The sequence below is a fragment of the Arachis ipaensis genome, chromosome B5 (assembly GCF_059453495.1).
Source record: "Arachis ipaensis isolate K30076 ecotype BB chromosome B5, ASM5945349v1, whole genome shotgun sequence".
In the NCBI taxonomy this organism is placed as follows: Eukaryota; Viridiplantae; Streptophyta; class Magnoliopsida; order Fabales; family Fabaceae; genus Arachis; species Arachis ipaensis.
The window spans coordinates 146,758,247-146,781,765 of NC_142440.1; the positions used below are offsets into that span (position 1 = coordinate 146,758,247).

The following is a 23,519-nucleotide window of genomic DNA, read 5'->3' on the forward strand; positions in this document are numbered from 1 at the left end:
TACACGACCGGATTATACCATATCTGGAGACCGCTGGGTTGTATCACCTCGCTAGGCTAAATAGTCAGTGGTTTTGGGTTGATGAGCCTCTATTTAGCGCATTCGTTGAGAGGTGGCGTCCTGAAACGCACACCTTTCACATGCCGTTTGGGGAGTGCACCATCACTTTGCAAGATGTGGTATATCAGCTGGGTTTGCCCATAGATGGGGAGGCCATTAGTGGGTGCCTGACTGACTTTGAGAATCTGATGGAGAACGGAAGACCCGCATGGGTGTGGTTTCGGGAGTTGTTTGGGGAGTTACCGCAGCATAATAAAGTCAAGCAGATGACAGTGTGCTACACATGGTTCCATGAGAGGTTCCGGGTTCTCCCAGTAGACGCGAGTGAAGAGACGGTGCGTATATACGCGCGTGCTTATATTCTGATGTTACTGTCATCTTAGCTATTTACGGACAAGAACGCAAACCGGGTTCACCTTCGCTGGTTGCCTTATTTGGCATTGCTGGACGATTTGGGTAGATATAGCTGGGGCTCGGCTGCACTAGCCTGGTTGTATAGATGTTTTTGTCGTGGGACAAACAGAAACGTTGTTAACTTGGCTGGGCCACTACAGCTTCTACAGTCTTGGATTTTCTGGAGGTTTCCCAGTTTGAGACCTAGTGGTTTTGTTGTGTTTGGGTTTCCGCTTGCATCCAGGTACGGTTTATTATTTTCGATCCATAACTTGTTCAATTTCATGTGTTCTTGTTTGTTATGACATGCTTTCAATGAAAATTGTAGATGGTCTACATATCTACCGAGAAACGATGCAAGGGATTAAAGAGTGGTGTCTGCACGCCTTTCTTTGGATAGATTGCGTGACCAGGCTGACGGCAGAGGCCACACCGCTTCGGCTGGTTCTCAACAGACTGATCCATGCTACCGCAGATCCTGGTTGCCTTCGGACGACCTTCCCTTGCTCGCCTCATGTTAGGATCAGGAATGACAGTTGGTCCAACATACGGGGGCCATAGGCCTTCTGGGATAGGCGGAACAAACCCTCTCTTGTAAACGTTGAACACCTCACTCATATGATGCACCTCGTGAACATATGACACCCAATTCAGGCGCGAGTGGGTGAAACATGCAATGGCGTGACAACATGGGTAATGGAGCACCTGAAAGTGGCCACAATCGCATGTGTGATCCTTAAGGGAAACTCGATAGCTACCTAACGAGAAGTTTTCAGTTCGTCTCGTCTCAGCCACCGTGTACTCCAATTGGTGCCTGTCGTATAACGTGACCATGAAGCACCTTGAGTCTCTTATGTTCTGATCAATAGCCTTCACCAACGCCTGACAAAATTCATGTCCAAATCCAAGTTGTGCCTCTGCTGTCTGTCCGCGGACCACGAATAGCTCAGCAAGCCTCCCGTAAGTAGACTTAACCAATGAAGTGACCGGGAGGTTGCGAGTTGCCTTTAACACAGAATTCACACATTCACTAATGTTGGTTGTCATGTGCCCGAACCGTCGACCGCTATCTTTGTGTTGGGTCCACTTGTCATACTCCATCCGGTTGGCCCAGTCACACATGGCCAGATTTTCAGTCCGCATGATGTCAAACCAGTAATAAAACTCTGCTTCAGTTTTTGCATAGGCAGCATTCACCAGCATCCTCCTTGCATCTTTACCTTTGAAGCTAAGGCTAAAATTTGCTGCCACATGACGAATACAATACTCTCGAAAAAGCACTTGGAGGCAGGCAACCATTCTAGGGGGCCTCAAGTACAGCCTTGATGCCATTATGCCTGTCAGAGATAATAAGGATACCTTCCTGTGGCGTCACCTGTGATCGTAGGTTGGACAAGAAGAATGACCATGACTCCACATTTTCTCCCTCCACAAGGGCGAAGGCTATCGGGAGGATGTTCGAGTTTCCATCCTGCGCAATCGCCAACAGTAACGTGCCTCCATACTTGCCATACAAGTGGGTACCGTCAATACTCACGAGGGACTTGCAATGCCGGAAGGCCTCTATGCAGGGCGAAAATATCCAGAAAAGACGATGAAAGTACACCGTTGACTCATCCACCTGATTCCCAACTCGAATAGGAGAGGTCTTCAACACAGTGACTGTCCCAGCCATGGTCGATTGCACCCCTAGCATCCAACGTGGCAACTCGGCATACGACTCATCCCAATCTCCATATATTTGTGCTACTACCTTCTATTTTGCCATCCACACCTTCCTGTAACTAGGCCTGAACCCATAATCAGCTTCTGTTTCTTGTTGCAAGACCTTTATTGTAACCGTAGCATTCGCCCTAACCAACGGAAAAATCCTCGCACAGATAACGTGGTAATCAAGCTGACGGTGATCACTAGAAATGGAGGTGGCCAAGCAAGTGTGTGGACCGTTGTACCTCCTAACCTCCCAAGTGCCCTTTCGTTCACGAAGTGATATGCAAATCAACCAAGTACAACCCTTGCCGAACTCCTTGCATTTTCCATGATACTTCAGATGATCCGATTCCATGACTCGGTACTCAACACCTCGATGGATGCTATAGTCCTTCACACTCAGAACAACTTCATCTTTATTCTGGAACGATTGCCCAATCTAAAATTCTGTAGAAGAACCCCCAATTGTAGCACCTCCGTCTTCCTGTTGACCCAAAGCCTCCAAGTTTAGAGTGGAGAAGTGTGGAGGGTACTGCTGTGTGCCAGAATTTGAAGGCCCGTGCTGTGCATGTAGATTGAGACCTGTGTCATCATCACTATCCCTAATGATATCTACAGGCTCCTGGTCAGAGTCATCGTCTCACATTGCATTCTCTACTCGATCAGGTTTCCCGAAGCCTTGTACTTCATGAATTATGCCACCACCGGTATCCGCATCAAATGCCTGCTGCCAGACCCCAGGATTCTCCAACGGTATAAAACCAACTACCTCCGTTCGATCTAGATCAGTCGCGAAGGAAGGGGAAGCGACATGCGGAATAGATGGCCCGGCTACAGGCATCGAACTAGACGCACCGCCTGCGGCAGTCGAGCTATGAGCTGGAGCTGATGCCCCAGAGCTATCGACACCAACCTCTAACTTCGCATACAGCTCGTGTATTCTGACCTCCGAAAAACTCCTAACACAATGAAACAGAACCCTAATATCTTCATAAGCCGCTAGCACAAACGTATCATACTTAACACCGGTCGTCACAACTGAGATGGAAATCTTATAGAATAGCTTCTTCACCCACTTGCTTCCAAATACCCCAAGCTTCTGCAAGATGCTGTTCTTTACATCTGACAAAGTGCTTGATGAACTGATGAATACACTCAACGATTCTCTGTCAGTAAACTTCACACCATATTTTTTGATTTTTTTAATTTTTCCAGAGCAATGCACTAACACAAGAAAACTCTCTTCCTCACTTGCCATTGTGTGATAATGATCTCTTCACAAGCTTCAATCTCGCTCATATATTTATAGAATTCTTCTCCACATAAACCGTGGCTGCCTACAAGGGTTTATGAGTTTAAAAAATCCTTCATAAACCGTGGCTGGCTATAGGGTTTTTTGGGTTTATTTCTGCCTTCCTAAACCGTGGTGGCCTACCACAGTTTACGTTCAAAACTTCTCCTTCCTAAACCGTTGTTGGCTGCCACGGTTTACATGTAAATTCTAAACCGTGGTTAGCTCCCACGGATTACATAATAACAAAAAAGGACATGCAGGTAACAAGGTTCCAATTGTTGCAATCAGGTAAACCTTTCTCTTCTTTTATTTATTTACGTACATTGCCCTAATAATTATATAGTGTATACAATATATACACTTTTATATTATATAATATAATTATGTATTATTCTAGCTTGGACATCCGGCGTCCTTAGGAGATATATATATATATTACGATTATTTAAAAGGGGCATTCGACATCTTTGCTTTATTTTAGTTGGGTGTTCGGCGCCTATGTTCTCACGGCTGGCGTTAGTGGTTCTACGTCCGGCATCGAAAGTGTTTGTGAGAATTTTGAAAGAATTGCTGAAATAAAGAGTGCTGGAAAGAGAGTCAACTAATATCTTTAAGGATAACTCTTGAATCGAAGGAATTTGATAAGACCAATAAGATGAAAAACAATGCAGTATTTTGAAACGAATTCAAGTTGAGACAAGTAAATATGAGGTTTGCAGAATAAGTATATCCAAACCAAAGACAAAGTTTATAGAACTCAAGAGTATGGTTAAAAATATTTTCAAATGCATTGTTCGTAAAGAATGGAAACTTAAGGGGAAATCATTTCATGTTCTAAAGAGAAAATGGGTAACAAACATCCTTCAAAAGAGTAATAAAAATGTAAATGTGGCATTATTTCAATATAAATTCAAGTGGAAATAGATTACACAAACTTTGTAAATGGAAAGATTAATTTGGCTAAGAGCTAAACTGTATTTTCTCTTCTTCTTCAAGCATGTATGAAAACCACAATCTTGTTGGAAGAAAACTTAACATAAAGTTTTACTAATAAAAGAAAAGATAATGCATTACAGTTGAACAGGTTTAAATCACATACAGAGATTTTCAGAGTATATGGTAAAGGAGTGTAGGCTGAATTGAAAGTGATTTTATTAAAACTTTAATAGACGGTTATATCGCCCCGAATCAAGTTCAAATCATATTAAAGAGAGGCACTACTCAAGTAAGGCAATTCAAAGTCAGGGACAACTCTGCATAAGAATAAATCAAAACTCGTTTAAAAAGGTTTAAAACAAAACTCCAATAATATACTTGAAGTCACAACTTTATAAGGATGTTCAATAATATTAAGATGCGCTAAAAAGGAAACTAATTCATTTTAGGAAAGGAACTTAAATCAAAGGATTTCAATTACAATTCATATAGCATGTCACTCATAGAAACGAAAAGCTTAAAAAGGAACTCAGCAACTTAAAAAGTTGATCCAAAACTTAAATTTCTTTAAAAGAATTCAAAACTTCGTCAAAATGGTCCAAAACAAAATTTTGAGAGTATACTTAGAATAACCACCTCGCAAAAATCATTTAAGAAAATTACGATGCGCTTAAAAGGAAATCAGCTCATGGAAGAAAGAATCTTTAAATCAAGGGAATTTGAGCAAGAACTCACTAGGCATGGATTATCAAACGAGTTTTCAATTGGTCCAAAGGAATACAAAACGCGTCAGGAAAAACAACTTAATCAATAGAAAATTCTCAAGAAAGAATCTTTAACTAAAGAAAGACAAATAAAAGGACAAATGGCGCATTAGATGGAAACAAATTAAAGTCGACTCGGATGAGAACAAGATTCACAAGAAATGGAAAACTAAGACTAATGGTGACGTTAAAAGAAATAAAAGAGTAGTTAAAAACAGAACTAAATATGACATTCACAGAAATAAAAAGTTTAAGAAAGAAATTGATCCATTCATGAGAATAAAGACATGAGTCCAACATTGTTTTTTGTAAGAACAACAATTGCATAAATAATATAGTATGTTAAACCAAATTCGAATAAAAAAAATAAATTAGGTGAAGCTTACCAAACAAAACCAACTGGAAAGAGACAAAAACCTTTCTTTGAAAAATATCTAAATATATAGTCAAATCAGGATATTCGTAAAAACTGTAATAAAATTGTTAGAAAATCAAATTATATTTAAAGTATATATACATTTCTATAAATCAATGAAGGAACAGGCGAGGTATTGGAAACAACTAGTTTTAAACTGTATAAGAAACTTTCAACGTTTATATAAAGAAGTACATATCAAATTAAAAGCGGTTGTATATTTCAAATTAAAAACGGTTTTGTTAAGATTTAAAGAATGACTGTAATTATTATCAAATAAGAGGAAAACTAAATTACAATTTATTTACAAAGGACTCGAAATATGAACTTAAAAAGGAGTCCTGCATCAAAATAGATTCAAATGTATATATAAAAAAATACATAATTTAAAAAGAAGTGCCTAAATAAAGAAGGTAAATACACCAAGAGTTTTAAACAGGCATATGCAGTTAGGATCAAACAAAAGCGTACGTGAACGAGAGAGTAGGATTGAAAGATAATCTGTTCATTTTCCAAGAAAAGTATCGCAGACAAGAACTTTAGAGCATACCAAGCAGGAATAAGATACGTGATATTCGCAGAGTTCAAGACACCTAACCGAGTAACCTCAAGAATTAACTCCTAACGTTCCCAAAACCCGCGATTCGCATTACCTATAACTCGCATATTGTCTATCATAACCCATTAGTACTTACATATACATAATTCACTAGTGTTAAGCTGGCCAAACTTAATACCAGGAATTATGCAATGCAAGATTAATGGTATTTATCAATAGACCGTCATGTACTTAAAGGTCTATTCTCGTTATCCAAACAAGACCTACTACATGACTGACTCTCAGAGTATGCAATTGAAGCATAATCAGTCTATTCCTCAGGCTCTACAGGAAAGACCGCTCTGATACCATAATGTAACACCTTCACTATTAGAAGTCACGCTTCCGGCTGCGCTACTCTGATAGCAAGAAGTATTACGACTACTTTAAATATTAGATATTAAAATAGGAGCATGTGACTCAACGCCGTATCGCTGATTTCTTCGAAAATCGAAAACTATTTTATCTTAAAAAAAATACAAGCAGGCATAGATTCATATACAAGACTCCTTACATAATATCTCATAATATAATAAACATATAAAACATACAACTCCTATCCCTCTTACAAATTTGTAATAACAAAGACGAGGGAAAACAAAATAATCTAATTAATACAACAACATATAACCCAAACGCGGTATAACTTCTCTTAATGCTTCTTCATCCGGTTCCTGAAAAGGTAAAGCTGTAGGGGGGTGAGAACCTAACCACACGGTCTCACCATGAAATTTCAAAGTTGTCATAAGAAGATATTTAATAAGAAAACTGTTTTCAAGCTCAGTGATTATCATTGCCTTATGAATCGTTTAAAAAAAAGTAGGTAATCGTTCAAAACCTTTTCAAAGAAACGTTTAATCTATCAAAAATCCAAAATCTTTCCTTTCTTATAAGAAAAATCTCAATCAGAAACCAACCACGCAATCAAACAATACAATCAATAATTTAGCACCAAAGTTTATTCTCAAATGTAGCACGCCAAGACAAACACATGCAAGGCAGACAAGGAAAGCACAAGTAGGTAGCAGTTACAGCAAATAGTTCAAGTAGCAGTTAAGAACAGTTTAGCAATTAGGCAAACCAAAACAAGTTCAAACCCAAGCAAAGCATACAAATGCATATGATGCATGCCTGTCCTATGGCTGATGAGGCTCATCTGTCGGTTATCCAGCCAACCCGACAAGTCTGAATTGTCCTTAGACTGTCCCCCGACGTGCATCCCCAAGAGTCTATGCATAGTTTTTCCCAAATAATCAATATTGCTCAATGGGGGTAACATTCCCGGGAATTTATATAGTGCCCGGTCACACTTACGTCGTAGGGTCAACAGAGTATCGAGTTTTCAACCTGGTACACGTGGTGGCAAGCCACGGCACTTAATCCAGGGAACCTCGTATCTCAGATATTTCAAATTCATAAGCCACATAAATAATTCATTCATCATTCATCAATATCTAAGCCATTCTCAATCTCATCATCATTCGTCAATCCATATCCCATTTCCAAATTCATTCAAAAATCATATTTCAAATCAATCCTCATCATCCTTCTTTCTGTTAATCAACAATCTCAATTCAAAACATAATTCTTTCTTTTTTAAATAAATCAATCCGAAACAAATAACGTTTAAGAACTAAATCTTTTTAAACAATTACTTCAAACAAAACTTCCAATTTTATAAAATTTCGGCAGCATCTCCTCTAAAATTCGGATTCTGCCACCCTGTTCGGGTCCCAACCAAACCAAACCAAACACCTGTTAATCAGTCAAATCACTTCCAACAACCATTATCACAACAATAGTACTCAACCCAAAGAAATTACAAAATCCAGAATTCAGTCAACCAATCCTATAAATCACAATTAAAACCGACTTCAACCAACAGCATCAATCAATAGTTAAGAATTCTCGGTCTTCTCAAATAGTTTCAAACCAAACCATTCTTTCAAACACTTTTTGAATCATTTCCAAAATAGCAAATCATTCTCAATAAATAACCCGTTTTCAAATATCAAGTCTTTTCCAAGTTTATTTTAAAATCAAATTCCAATATCAAATCGGGTTTAATATCAAATCAAACTAATGATCTCATTCAACTAAAACAACTCAATTCAATTCATAAGACTCACGAAATCACAAAAATGTATTTTACGCGCTAATATCGATTTATAACAACCCTGTAATATAAAATAGATTTAAGAAAAACCCCTACCTCAACTAGCTGAATTCACACAGGTTAAACATAGTAACTCCCTTCCCTTTCTGTTTTATGGCAGCAGCAATGATTCCAATGTGACTGAACCGGTGGGGAGCAGCACCCATTTTAATTTTTCAAACAATCCTTAGCAGAATTAAAACAGAGACATACGCGGTCATAATTAAAAGATCATAGCAGAGGAATAAAATGGCAGCAAAGCAAGGATAGAGGAGTTACATATTCAGTGGAAAAGGGCAGTTCTAATTCGAAGACAAGAACAGAGGAGGCTGTGGTGAATCCTTCTGGTGGCAGCTTGGACGGCGGCAGAGAAACTCTGTGGTGACCGTATAACCTGGCACAGACAACCTCAGCGACAATTCTCACGGTAAAGGTAAACTTAACGAATAAAGAAGCTGAAGCAGGGTTAGGGCTTACCAACAGACACAGGCTTGGAAGGCGGTTTCCGCCGTCGACAGCGGCGGCGAGGAGCTCCGGCAACACAGCAGCCGCGCGGGCAGGACAACGGCGAGCCCAGCAACGCGGCGGCGACGGCAGCTCCGCGACAGTTTCCCTTGCGCGTTCTCTCTTCACGCTTCCAGTGGCGGTGGCAACGACAGGTTCAGCGGCGGAGACCCGACGAAGCTGGCGGCGACGGGCTTCCCCTCGGTGACAGCAGCAAGTTCGATAGTGATGCGGACTCCAATGACAACGACGAACCCAGCTTCGACGGCGGCAGCTTCCTCGCGAGCTCCCTCTCTCTCTCTCCTCGCGTTCGCCTCTTTCTCTCTCCTCCCTTGGTGACGACAACAGCGACTGGCGGTGGGCTGGAGACGGCTGGGTGGTGACGCAACGGGGTATGAACGGCGGCGAGCCCAAGGCCGGTGATGGCGATGTAGCTCCTCCCTCTACCCTTCTCCCTCACCGATCTCTCCTCCCCTCTGCTCTCCTGTTCTCTCTTTCCCCCTTTCTTTCTTTCTTTCTTTTTTTTCATTTCTTTCTTGGTTAGTAGCTGAGGTTAGGCTTGGCTGAAGGGTTTGGGGGGTGTGACGGTGGTGACTAAGGGTTAGGGTGATATTTTGGGGATTTAGGGTTTTGGTAAAAATTAGGTATAAAGATAATTTGGTAATTTTAATAAAATTAGAGCATAAGATATTAATATTGAAAAACTAATTTAATCTCTAAAGTTACTTTAAAATATTATTTGTAGTATAAAAAATACTAATTGATTTTCAATAAATTACTCTAATTGAAAATTCATGATAGTATAATTAATTTCTCTTTATCTTTAACTTAAAGTATTAAATGATATAAATTAAATTATCTAAAATCAAATCTTATAAAATTCTTATTATTTCATAACCACTAATTTTATAATTTAAATATAGAAAATAATCAATAATTATAAAATTAGACAAAATTCTAATTTAAATAGCCAAACCTCATTATTTTTAAATTTCTAGAACTTTAAATCATAGATAGGAAAATAATCCTTAGGAATAGAGTTTAGACAAAAACCTTAATTTATTTTAAATCCAATTAATTGCCTTTAATTATTTTTTAATAAAAATAATTTCTGAAATTAAAACTATAAATAAATATATATAATTTGAGATTAGTTCAAAATAGGACTTTTCAAAAGTCTAGGGTCTTACATCCTACCCACCTTATAAAAATTTTCGTCCTCGAAAATTGATACAAAATGAAAGAGATTTTCATATTACTTCACTCTTGAACTTATTTAAAGAAATGGAAACAAGTCCTCAATATATATATACAAATAGTTTCAAATACCAGGATTTTCATATGACATAAAAATATAAAGGATATAAGTATGATGTGAAACAGAAGTTACCAGATAGGCTTGATGCACAAGATGATATGTTTCAAACATGTGATGGTAGAGCAATGCGGCAAAAGGTTATAACACAAGCTGGGGTTAAAATGATGTGCTTAACGTTTACATACTGATCTTATATCAACTTTAGAGATTCAATTATTCAAACTTCAACATAATTTATCTCCACCATTCTTAACCGTACTTCATTGAGCAACTCATCCGAAGGTTTTCAACATTGTTAAACACTTTGCAATCCTTACTACTGGTTATAAGTCCCACATCAACAAAACTCTTTCACGTAAAACAAGGTTTCACAACTCCCTGTGATGTCGTACACTTATGAGTTTCACCTTTTGCATTCACCAAAGGTGTCCTAAAGAACTAATGTGTCGTTTACTAAGTCTAATGGTCACACAAAATGCCAAAACTAATCTCGAGTATACTCAGAAGAATAGTAGACCATAGAAAAGGAAGAAAAACGACAAGGACCGTGTTTGTGAGAATTTTGAAAGAATTGCTGAAATAAAGAGTGCTGGAAAGAGAGTCAACTAATATCTTTAAGGATAACTCTTGAATCGAAGGAATTTGATAAGACCAATAAGATGAAAAACAATGCAGTATTTTGAAACGAATTCAAGTTGAGACAAGTAAATATGAGGTTTGCAGAATAAGTATATCCAAACCAAAGACAAAGTTTATAGAACTCAAGAGTATGGTTAAAAATATTTTCAAATGCATTGTTCGTAAAGAATGGAAACTTAAGGGGAAATCATTTCATATTCTAAAGAGAAAATGGGTAACAAACATCCTTCAAAAGAGTAATAAAAATGTAAATGTGGCATTATTTCAATATAAATTCAAGTGGAAATAGATTACACAAACTTTGTAAATGGAAAGATTAATTTGGCTAAGAGCTAAACTGTATTTTCTCTTCTTCTTCAAGCATGTATGAAAACCACAATCTTGTTGGAAGAAAACTTAACATAAAGTTTTACTAATAAAAGAAAAGATAATGCATTACAGTTGAACAGGTTTAAATCACATACAGAGATTTTCAGAGTATATGGTAAAGGAGTGTAGGCTGAATTGAAAGTGATTTTATTAAAACTTTAATAGACGGTTATATCGCCCCGAATCAAGTTCAAATCATATTAAAGAGAGGCACTACTCAAGTAAGGCAATTCAAAGTCAGGGACAACTCTGCATAAGAATAAATCAAAACTCGTTTAAAAAGGTTTAAAACAAAACTCCAATAATATACTTGAAGTCACAACTTTATAAGGATGTTCAATAATATTAAGATGCGCTAAAAAGGAAACTAATTCATTTTAGGAAAGGAACTTAAATCAAAGGATTTCAATTACAATTCATATAGCATGTCACTCATAGAAACGAAAAGCTTAAAAAGGAACTCAGCAACTTAAAAAGTTGATCCAAAACTTAAATTTCTTTAAAAGAATTCAAAACTTCGTCAAAATGGTCCAAAACAAAATTTTGAGAGTATACTTAGAATAACCACCTCGCAAAAATCATTTAAGAAAATTACGATGCGCTTAAAAGGAAATCAGCTCATGGAAGAAAGAATCTTTAAATCAAGGGAATTTGAGCAAGAACTCACTAGGCATGGATTATCAAACGAGTTTTCAATTGGTCCAAAGGAATACAAAACGCGTCAGGAAAAACAACTTAATCAATAGAAAATTCTCAAGAAAGAATCTTTAACTAAAGAAAGACAAATAAAAGGACAAATGGCGCATTAGATGGAAACAAATTAAAGTCGACTCGGATGAGAACAAGATTCACAAGAAATGGAAAACTAAGACTAATAGTGACGTTAAAAGAAATAAAAGAGTAGTTAAAAACAGAACTAAATATGACATTCACAGAAATAAAAAGTTTAAGAAAGAAATTGATCCATTCATGAGAATAAAGACATGAGTCCAACATTGTTTTTTGTAAGAACAACAATTGCATAAATAATATAGTATGTTAAACCAAATTCGAATAAAAAAAATAAATTAGGTGAAGCTTACCAAACAAAACCAACTGGAAAGAGACAAAAACCTTTCTTTGAAAAATATCTAAATATATAGTCAAATCAGGATATTCGTAAAAACTGTAATAAAATTGTTAGAAAATCAAATTATATTTAAAGTATATATACATTTCTATAAATCAATGAAGGAACAGGCGAGGTATTGGAAACAACTAGTTTTAAACTGTATAAGAAACTTTCAACGTTTATATAAAGAAGTACATATCAAATTAAAAGCGGTTGTATATTTCAAATTAAAAACGGTTTTGTTAAGATTTAAAGAATGACTGTAATTATTATCAAATAAGAGGAAAACTAAATTACAATTTATTTACAAAGGACTCGAAATATGAACTTAAAAAGGAGTCCTGCATCAAAATAGATTCAAATGTATATATAAAAAAATACATAATTTAAAAAGAAGTGCCTAAATAAAGAAGGTAAATACACCAAGAGTTTTAAACAGGCATATGCAGTTAGGATCAAACAAAAGCGTACGTGAACGAGAGAGTAGGATTGAAAGATAATCTGTTCATTTTCCAAGAAAAGTATCGCAGACAAGAACTTTAGAGCATACCAAGCAGGAATAAGATACGTGATATTCGCAGAGTTCAAGACACCTAACCGAGTAACCTCAAGAATTAACTCCTAACGTTCCCAAAACCCGCGATTCGCATTACCTATAACTCGCATATTGTCTATCATAACCCATTAGTACTTACATATACATAATTCACTAGTGTTAAGCTGGCCAAACTTAATACCAGGAATTATGCAATGCAAGATTAATGGTATTTATCAATAGACCGTCATGTACTTAAAGGTCTATTCTCGTTATCCAAACAAGACCTACTACATGACTGACTCTCAGAGTATGCAATTGAAGCATAATCAGTCTATTCCTCAGGCTCTACAGGAAAGACCGCTCTGATACCATAATGTAACACCTTCACTATTAGAAGTCACGCTTCCGGCTGCGCTACTCTGATAGCAAGAAGTATTACGACTACTTTAAATATTAGATATTAAAATAGGAGCATGTGACTCAACGCCGTATCGCTGATTTCTTCGAAAATCGAAAACTATTTTATCTTAAAAAAAATACAAGCAGGCATAGATTCATATACAAGACTCCTTACATAATATCTCATAATATAATAAACATATAAAACATACAACTCCTATCCCTCTTACAAATTTGTAATAACAAAGACGAGGGAAAACAAAATAATCTAATTAATACAACAACATATAACCCAAACGCGGTATAACTTCTCTTAATGCTTCTTCATCCGGTTCCTGAAAAGGTAAAGCTGTAGGGGGGTGAGAACCTAACCACACGGTCTCACCATGAAATTTCAAAGTTGTCATAAGAAGATATTTAATAAGAAAACTGTTTTCAAGCTCAGTGATTATCATTGCCTTATGAATCGTTTAAAAAAAAGTAGGTAATCGTTCAAAACCTTTTCAAAGAAACGTTTAATCTATCAAAAATCCAAAATCTTTCCTTTCTTATAAGAAAAATCTCAATCAGAAACCAACCACGCAATCAAACAATACAATCAATAATTTAGCACCAAAGTTTATTCTCAAATGTAGCACGCCAAGACAAACACATGCAAGGCAGACAAGGAAAGCACAAGTAGGTAGCAGTTACAGCAAATAGTTCAAGTAGCAGTTAAGAACAGTTTAGCAATTAGGCAAACCAAAACAAGTTCAAACCCAAGCAAAGCATACAAATGCATATGATGCATGCCTGTCCTATGGCTGATGAGGCTCATCTGTCGGTTATCCAGCCAACCCGACAAGTCTGAATTGTCCTTAGACTGTCCCCCGACGTGCATCCCCAAGAGTCTATGCATAGTTTTTCCCAAATAATCAATATTGCTCAATGGGGGTAACATTCCCGGGAATTTATATAGTGCCCGGTCACACTTACGTCGTAGGGTCAACAGAGTATCGAGTTTTCAACCTGGTACACGTGGTGGCAAGCCACGGCACTTAATCCAGGGAACCTCGTATCTCAGATATTTCAAATTCATAAGCCACATAAATAATTCATTCATCATTCATCAATATCTAAGCCATTCTCAATCTCATCATCATTCGTCAATCCATATCCCATTTCCAAATTCATTCAAAAATCATATTTCAAATCAATCCTCATCATCCTTCTTTCTGTTAATCAACAATCTCAATTCAAAACATAATTCTTTCTTTTTTAAATAAATCAATCCGAAACAAATAACGTTTAAGAACTAAATCTTTTTAAACAATTACTTCAAACAAAACTTCCAATTTTATAAAATTTCGGCAGCATCTCCTCTAAAATTCGGATTCTGCCACCCTGTTCGGGTCCCAACCAAACCAAACCAAACACCTGTTAATCAGTCAAATCACTTCCAACAACCATTATCACAACAATAGTACTCAACCCAAAGAAATTACAAAATCCAGAATTCAGTCAACCAATCCTATAAATCACAATTAAAACCGACTTCAACCAACAGCATCAATCAATAGTTAAGAATTCTCGGTCTTCTCAAATAGTTTCAAACCAAACCATTCTTTCAAACACTTTTTGAATCATTTCCAAAATAGCAAATCATTCTCAATAAATAACCCGTTTTCAAATATCAAGTCTTTTCCAAGTTTATTTTAAAATCAAATTCCAATATCAAATCGGGTTTAATATCAAATCAAACTAATGATCTCATTCAACTAAAACAACTCAATTCAATTCATAAGACTCACGAAATCACAAAAATGTATTTTACGCGCTAATATCGATTTATAACAACCCTGTAATATAAAATAGATTTAAGAAAAACCCCTACCTCAACTAGCTGAATTCACACAGGTTAAACATAGTAACTCCCTTCCCTTTCTGTTTTATGGCAGCAGCAATGATTCCAATGTGACTGAACCGGTGGGGAGCAGCACCCATTTTAATTTTTCAAACAATCCTTAGCAGAATTAAAACAGAGACATACGCGGTCATAATTAAAAGATCATAGCAGAGGAATAAAATGGCAGCAAAGCAAGGATAGAGGAGTTACATATTCAGTGGAAAAGGGCAGTTCTAATTCGAAGACAAGAACAGAGGAGGCTGTGGTGAATCCTTCTGGTGGCAGCTTGGACGGCGGCAGAGAAACTCTGTGGTGACCGTATAACCTGGCACAGACAACCTCAGCGACAATTCTCACGGTAAAGGTAAACTTAACGAATAAAGAAGCTGAAGCAGGGTTAGGGCTTACCAACAGACACAGGCTTGGAAGGCGGTTTCCGCCGTCGACAGCGGCGGCGAGGAGCTCCGGCAACACAGCAGCCGCGCGGGCAGGACAACGGCGAGCCCAGCAACGCGGCGGCGACGGCAGCTCCGCGACAGTTTCCCTCGCGCGTTCTCTCTTCACGCTTCCAGTGGCGGTGGCAACGACAGGTTCAGCGGCGGAGACCCGACGAAGCTGGCGGCGACGGGCTTCCCCTCGGTGACAGCAGCAAGTTCGATAGTGATGCGGACTCCAATGACAACGACGAACCCAGCTTCGACGGCGGCAGCTTCCTCGCGAGCTCCCTCTCTCTCTCTCCTCGCGTTCGCCTCTTTCTCTCTCCTCCCTTGGTGACGACAACAGCGACTGGCGGTGGGCTGGAGACGGCTGGGTGGTGACGCAACGGGGTATGAACGGCGGCGAGCCCAAGGCCGGTGATGGCGATGTAGCTCCTCCCTCTACCCTTCTCCCTCACCGATCTCTCCTCCCCTCTGCTCTCCTGTTCTCTCTTTCCCCCTTTCTTTCTTTCTTTCTTTTTTTTCATTTCTTTCTTGGTTAGTAGCTGAGGTTAGGCTTGGCTGAAGGGTTTGGGGGGTGTGACGGTGGTGACTAAGGGTTAGGGTGATATTTTGGGGATTTAGGGTTTTGGTAAAAATTAGGTATAAAGATAATTTGGTAATTTTAATAAAATTAGAGCATAAGATATTAATATTGAAAAACTAATTTAATCTCTAAAGTTACTTTAAAATATTATTTGTAGTATAAAAAATACTAATTGATTTTCAATAAATTACTCTAATTGAAAATTCATGATAGTATAATTAATTTCTCTTTATCTTTAACTTAAAGTATTAAATGATATAAATTAAATTATCTAAAATCAAATCTTATAAAATTCTTATTATTTCATAACCACTAATTTTATAATTTAAATATAGAAAATAATCAATAATTATAAAATTAGACAAAATTCTAATTTAAATAGCCAAACCTCATTATTTTTAAATTTCTAGAACTTTAAATCATAGATAGGAAAATAATCCTTAGGAATAGAGTTTAGACAAAAACCTTAATTTATTTTAAATCCAATTAATTGCCTTTAATTATTTTTTAATAAAAATAATTTCTGAAATTAAAACTATAAATAAATATATATAATTTGAGATTAGTTCAAAATAGGACTTTTCAAAAGTCTAGGGTCTTACATCCTACCCACCTTATAAAAATTTTCGTCCTCGAAAATTGATACAAAATGAAAGAGATTTTCATATTACTTCACTCTTGAACTTATTTAAAGAAATGGAAACAAGTCCTCAATATATATATACAAATAGTTTCAAATACCAGGATTTTCATATGACATAAAAATATAAAGGATATAAGTATGATGTGAAACAGAAGTTACCAGATAGGCTTGATGCACAAGATGATATGTTTCAAACATGTGATGGTAGAGCAATGCGGCAAAAGGTTATAACACAAGCTGGGGTTAAAATGATGTGCTTAACGTTTACATACTGATCTTATATCAACTTTAGAGATTCAATTATTCAAACTTCAACATAATTTATCTCCACCATTCTTAACCGTACTTCATTGAGCAACTCATCCGAAGGTTTTCAACATTGTTAAACACTTTGCAATCCTTACTACTGGTTATAAGTCCCACATCAACAAAACTCTTTCACGTAAAACAAGGTTTCACAACTCCCTGTGATGTCGTACACTTATGAGTTTCACCTTTTGCATTCACCAAACGTGTCCTAAAGAACTAATGTGTCGTTTACTAAGTCTAATGGTCACACAAAATGCCAAAACTAATCTCGAGTATACTCAGAAGAATAGTAGACCATAGAAAAGGAAGAAAAACGACAAGGACCGTGTTTGTGAGAATTTTGAAAGAATTGCTGAAATAAAGAGTGCTGGAAAGAGAGTCAACTAATATCTTTAAGGATAACTCTTGAATCGAAGGAATTTGATAAGACCAATAAGATGAAAAACAATGCAGTATTTTGAAACGAATTCAAGTTGAGACAAGTAAATATGAGGTTTGCAGAATAAGTATATCCAAACCAAAGACAAAGTTTATAGAACTCAAGAGTATGGTTAAAAATATTTTCAAATGCATTGTTCGTAAAGAATGGAAACTTAAGGGGAAATCATTTCATGTTCTAAAGAGAAAATGGGTAACAAACATCCTTCAAAAGAGTAATAAAAATGTAAATGTGGCATTATTTCAATATAAATTCAAGTGGAAATAGATTACACAAACTTTGTAAATGGAAAGATTAATTTGGCTAAGAGCTAAACTGTATTTTCTCTTCTTCTTCAAGCATGTATGAAAACCACAATCTTGTTGGAAGAAAACTTAACATAAAGTTTTACTAATAAAAGAAAAGATAATGCATTACAGTTGAACAGGTTTAAATCACATACAGAGATTTTCAGAGTATATGGTAAAGGAGTGTAGGCTGAATTGAAAGTGATTTTATTAAAACTTTAATAGACGGTTATATCGCCCCGAATCAAGTTCAAATCATATTAAAGAGAGGCACTACTCAAGTAAGGCAATTCAAAGTCAGGGACAACTCTGCATAAGAATAAATCAAAACTCGTTTAAAAAGGTTTAAAACAAAACTCCAATAATATACTTGAAGTCACAACTTTATAAGGATGTTCAATAATATTAAGATGTGCTAAAAAGGAAACTAATTCATTTTAGGAAAGGAACTTAAATCAAAGGATTTCAATTACAATTCATATAGCATGTCACTCATAGAAACGAAAAGCTTAAAAAGGAACTCAGCAACTTAAAAAGTTGATCCAAAACTTAAATTTCTTTAAAAGAATTCAAAACTTCGTCAAAATGGTCCAAAACAAAATTTTGAGAGTATACTTAGAATAACCACCTCGCAAAAATCATTTAAGAAAATTACGATGCGCTTAAAAGGAAATCAGCTCATGGAAGAAAGAATCTTTAAATCAAGGGAATTTGAGCAAGAACTCACTAGGCATGGATTATCAAACGAGTTTTCAATTGGTCCAAAGGAATACAAAACGCGTCAGGAAAAACAACTTAATCAATAGAAAATTCTCAAGAAAGAATCTTTAACTAAAGAAAGACAAATAAAAGGACAAATGGCGCATTAGATGGAAACAAATTAAAGTCGACTCGGATGAGAACAAGATTCACAAGAAATGGAAAACTAAGACTAATGGTGACGTTAAAAGAAATAAAAGAGTAGTTAAAAACAGAACTAAATATGACATTCACAGAAATAAAAAGTTTAAGAAAGAAATTGATCCATTCATGAGAATAAAGACATGAGTCCAACATTGTTTTTTGTAAGAACAACAATTGCATAAATAATATAGTATGTTAAACCAAATTCGAATAAAAAAAATAAATTAGGTGAAGCTTACCAAACAAAACCAACTGGAAAGAGACAAAAACCTTTCTTTGAAAAATATCTAAATATATAGTCAAATCAGGATATTCGTAAAAACTGTAATAAAATTGTTAGAAAATCAAATTATATTTAAAGTATATATACATTTCTATAAATCAATGAAGGAACAGGCGAGGTATTGGAAACAACTAGTTTTAAACTGTATAAGAAACTTTCAACGTTTATATAAAGAAGTACATATCAAATTAAAAGCGGTTGTATATTTCAAATTAAAAACGGTTTTGTTAAGATTTAAAGAATGACTGTAATTATTATCAAATAAGAGGAAAACTAAATTACAATTTATTTACAAAGGACTCGAAATATGAACTTAAAAAGGAGTCCTGCATCAAAATAGATTCAAATGTATATATAAAAAAATACATAATTTAAAAAGAAGTGCCTAAATAAAGAAGGTAAATACACCAAGAGTTTTAAACAGGCATATGCAGTTAGGATCAAACAAAAGCGTACGTGAACGAGAGAGTAGGATTGAAAGATAATCTGTTCATTTTCCAAGAAAAGTATCGCAGACAAGAACTTTAGAGCATACCAAGCAGGAATAAGATACGTGATATTCGCAGAGTTCAAGACACCTAACCGAGTAACCTCAAGAATTAACTCCTAACGTTCCCAAAACCCGCGATTCGCATTACCTATAACTCGCATATTGTCTATCATAACCCATTAGTACTTACATATACATAATTCACTAGTGTTAAGCTGGCCAAACTTAATACCAGGAATTATGCAATGCAAGATTAATGGTATTTATCAATAGACCGTCATGTACTTAAAGGTCTATTCTCGTTATCCAAACAAGACCTACTACATGACTGACTCTCAGAGTATGCAATTGAAGCATAATCAGTCTATTCCTCAGGCTCTACAGGAAAGACCGCTCTGATACCATAATGTAACACCTTCACTATTAGAAGTCACGCTTCCGGCTGCGCTACTCTGATAGCAAGAAGTATTACGACTACTTTAAATATTAGATATTAAAATAGGAGCATGTGACTCAACGCCGTATCGCTGATTTCTTCGAAAATCGAAAACTATTTTATCTTAAAAAAAATACAAGCAGGCATAGATTCATATACAAGACTCCTTACATAATATCTCATAATATAATAAACATATAAAACATACAACTCCTATCCCTCTTACAAATTTGTAATAACAAAGACGAGGGAAAACAAAATAATCTAATTAATACAACAACATATAACCCAAACGCGGTATAACTTCTCTTAATGCTTCTTCATCCGGTTCCTGAAAAGGTAAAGCTGTAGGGGGGTGAGAACCTAACCACACGGTCTCACCATGAAATTTCAAAGTTGTCATAAGAAGATATTTAATAAGAAAACTGTTTTCAAGCTCAGTGATTATCATTGCCTTATGAATCGTTTAAAAAAAAGTAGGTAATCGTTCAAAACCTTTTCAAAGAAACGTTTAATCTATCAAAAATCCAAAATCTTTCCTTTCTTATAAGAAAAATCTCAATCAGAAACCAACCACGCAATCAAACAATACAATCAATAATTTAGCACCAAAGTTTATTCTCAAATGTAGCACGCCAAGACAAACACATGCAAGGCAGACAAGGAAAGCACAAGTAGGTAGCAGTTACAGCAAATAGTTCAAGTAGCAGTTAAGAACAGTTTAGCAATTAGGCAAACCAAAACAAGTTCAAACCCAAGCAAAGCATACAAATGCATATGATGCATGCCTGTCCTATGGCTGATGAGGCTCATCTGTCGGTTATCCAGCCAACCCGACAAGTCTGAATTGTCCTTAGACTGTCCCCCGACGTGCATCCCCAAGAGTCTATGCATAGTTTTTCCCAAATAATCAATATTGCTCAATGGGGGTAACATTCCCGGGAATTTATATAGTGCCCGGTCACACTTACGTCGTAGGGTCAACAGAGTATCGAGTTTTCAACCTGGTACACGTGGTGGCAAGCCACGGCACTTAATCCAGGGAACCTCGTATCTCAGATATTTCAAATTCATAAGCCACATAAATAATTCATTCATCATTCATCAATATCTAAGCCATTCTCAATCTCATCATCATTCGTCAATCCATATCCCATTTCCAAATTCATTCAAAAATCATATTTCAAATCAATCCTCATCATCCTTCTTTCTGTTAATCAACAATCTCAATTCAAAACATAATTCTTTCTTTTTTAAATAAATCAATCCGAAACAAATAACGTTTAAGAACTAAATCTTTTTAAACAATTACTTCAAACAAAACTTCCAATTTTATAAAATTTCGGCAGCATCTCCTCTAAAATTCGGATTCTGCCACCCTGTTCGGGTCCCAACCAAACCAAACCAAACACCTGTTAATCAGTCAAATCACTTCCAACAACCATTATCACAACAATAGTACTCAACCCAAAGAAATTACAAAATCCAGAATTCAGTCAACCAATCCTATAAATCATAATTAAAACCGACTTCAACCAACAGCATCAATCAATAGTTAAGAATTCTCGGTCTTCTCAAATAGTTTCAAACCAAACCATTCTTTCAAACACTTTTTGAATCATTTCCAAAATAGCAAATCATTCTCAATAAATAACCCGTTTTCAAATATCAAGTCTTTTCCAAGTTTATTTTAAAATCAAATTCCAATATCAAATCGGGTTTAATATCAAATCAAACTAATGATCTCATTCAACTAAAACAACTCAATTCAATTCATAAGACTCACGAAATCACAAAAATGTATTTTACGCGCTAATATCGATTTATAACAACCCTGTAATATAAAATAGATTTAAGAAAAACCCCTACCTCAACTAGCTGAATTCACACAGGTTAAACATAGTAACTCCCTTCCCTTTCTGTTTTATGGCAGCAGCAGTGATTCCAATGTGACTGAACCGGTGGGGAGCAGCACCCATTTTAATTTTTCAAACAATCCTTAGCAGAATTAAAACAGAGACATACGCGGTCATAATTAAAAGATCATAGCAGAGGAATAAAATGGCAGCAAAGCAAGGATAGAGGAGTTACATATTCAGTGGAAAAGGGCAGTTCTAATTCGAAGACAAGAACAGAGGAGGCTGTGGTGAATCCTTTTGGTGGCAACTTGGACGGCGGCAGAGAAACTCTGTGGTGACCGTATAACCTGGCACAGACAACCTCAGCGACAATTCTCACGGTAAAGGTAAACTTAACGAATAAAGAAGCTGAAGCAGGGTTAGGGCTTACCAACAGACACAGGCTTGGAAGGCGGTTTCCGCCGTCGACAGCGGCGGCGAGGAGCTCCGGCAACGCAGCAGCCGCGCGGGCAGGACAATGGCGAGCCCAGCAACGCGGCGGCGACGGCAGCTCCGCGACAGTTTCCCTCGCGCGTTCTCTCTTCGCGCTTCCAGTGGCGGTGGCAACGACAGGTTCAGCGGCGGAGACCCGACGAAGCTGGCGGCGACGGGCTTCCCCTCGGTGACAGCAGCAAGTTCGATAGTGATGCGGACTCCAACGACAACGACGAACCCAGCTTCGACGGCGGCAGCTTCCTCGCGAGCTCCCTCTCTCTCTCTCCTCGCGTTCGCCTCTTTCTCTCTCCTCCCTTGGTGACGACAACAGCGACTGGCGGTGGGCTGGAGACGGCTGGGTGGTGACGCAACGGGGTATGAACGGCGGCGAGCCCAAGGCCGGTGATGGCGATGTAGCTCCTCCCTCTACCCTTCTCCCTCACCGATCTCTCCTCCCCTCTGCTCTCCCGTTCTCTCTTTCCCCCTTTCTTTCTTTCTTTCTTTTTTTTCATTTCTTTCTTGGTTAGTAGCTGAGGTTAGGCTTGGCTGAAGGGTTTGGGGGGTGTGACGGTGGTGACTAAGGGTTAGGGTGATATTTTGGGGATTTAGGGTTTTGGTAAAAATTAGGTATAAAGATAATTTGGTAATTTTAATAAAATTAGAGCATAAGATATTAATATTGAAAAACTAATTTAATCTCTAAAGTTACTTTAAAATATTATTTGTAGTATAAAAAATACTAATTGATTTTCAATAAATTACTCTAATTGAAAATTCATGATAGTATAATTAATTTCTCTTTATCTTTAACTTAAAGTATTAAATGATATAAATTAAATTATCTAAAATCAAATCTTATAAAATTCTTATTATTTCATAACCACTAATTTTATAATTTAAATATAGAAAATAATCAATAATTATAAAATTAGACAAAATTCTAATTTAAATAGCCAAACCTCATTATTTTTAAATTTCTAGAACTTTAAATCATAGATAGGAAAATAATCCTTAGGAATAGAGTTTAGACAAAAACCTTAATTTATTTTAAATCCAATTAATTGCCTTTAATTATTTTTTAATAAAAATAATTTCTGAAATTAAAACTATAAATAAATATATATAATTTGAGATTAGTTCAAAATAGGACTTTTCAAAAGTCTTGGGTCTTACAAAATCAGCTCGTCAAACTAAATTTAACCGCATCACCTCGAATTTTGCGAATTCTAATGTATAGAGCTTAAGAAATCCGTTGTTAAAAATCTGGGTTGTTACAATGCACATC

At 36.4% G+C, this 23,519-nt stretch overlaps 3 protein-coding genes and 1 long non-coding RNA gene across 4 annotated transcripts; all 4 read right to left on the reverse strand.

The window, feature by feature from the left end:
• Positions 1 to 786: 786 nt before the first annotated feature.
• LOC148566137 (uncharacterized) lies at positions 787 to 1,752 on the reverse strand. The gene has a single exon (XM_088487398.1). It carries the CDS (start codon positions 1,750 to 1,752, stop codon positions 787 to 789), a length of 966 nt encoding a protein of 321 aa, XP_088343524.1.
• Positions 1,753 to 2,209: 457 nt separating this feature from the next.
• On the reverse strand, positions 2,210 to 3,421 carry LOC107641246 (uncharacterized). Its single transcript, XM_016344744.1, has 2 exons — positions 2,822 to 3,421; positions 2,210 to 2,584 (listed from the first exon to the last, which is right to left on the reverse strand). The coding sequence occupies exons 1-2, from the start codon at positions 3,419 to 3,421 to the stop codon at positions 2,210 to 2,212; spliced, it is 975 nt and encodes a 324-aa protein (XP_016200230.1).
• A 3,187-nt stretch (positions 3,422 to 6,608) lies between these two features.
• Positions 6,609 to 9,801, reverse strand: LOC148566138 (uncharacterized). The gene is made up of 2 exons (XR_015883233.1): positions 8,803 to 9,801; positions 6,609 to 8,719 (listed from the first exon to the last, which is right to left on the reverse strand). It is a non-coding gene; the product is annotated as an uncharacterized LOC148566138 (long non-coding RNA).
• A 3,501-nt stretch (positions 9,802 to 13,302) lies between these two features.
• On the reverse strand, positions 13,303 to 22,746 carry LOC148566139 (uncharacterized). Its single transcript, XM_088487399.1, has 4 exons — positions 22,602 to 22,746; positions 22,199 to 22,417; positions 15,299 to 15,978; positions 13,303 to 15,205 (listed from the first exon to the last, which is right to left on the reverse strand). The coding sequence occupies exons 1-4, from the start codon at positions 22,744 to 22,746 to the stop codon at positions 15,188 to 15,190; spliced, it is 1,062 nt and encodes a 353-aa protein (XP_088343525.1). The 3' UTR covers positions 13,303 to 15,187.
• Positions 22,747 to 23,519: the final 773 nt, after the last annotated feature.

Bases quoted from the DNA above. Each gene is read 5' to 3' on its own strand.
- LOC148566137 (XM_088487398.1), bottom strand. From the start codon at position 1,752: ATGGTTGCCTGCCTCCAAGTGCTTTTTCGAGAGTATTGTATTCGTCAT.
- LOC107641246 (XM_016344744.1), bottom strand. From the start codon at position 3,421: ATGGCAAGTGAGGAAGAGAGTTTTCTTGTGTTAGTGCATTGCTCTGGA. The intron at 2,585-2,821 runs GTAGAGAATGCA...CAATCGTTCCAG, and splicing joins GCTTCGGGAAACCTGATCGA to AATAAAGATGAAGTTGTTCT.
- LOC148566139 (XM_088487399.1), bottom strand. From the start codon at position 22,746: ATGAAAAAAAAGAAAGAAAGAAAGAAAGGGGGAAAGAGAGAACGGGAG. The intron at 22,418-22,601 runs GTCACCACCCAG...GCTGTCACCGAG, and splicing joins CGCCGTTCATACCCCGTTGC to GGGAAGCCCGTCGCCGCCAG. The intron at 15,979-22,198 runs GTCTGTTGGTAA...GAGATCGGTGAG, and splicing joins AAACCGCCTTCCAAGCCTGT to GGAGAAGGGTAGAGGGAGGA.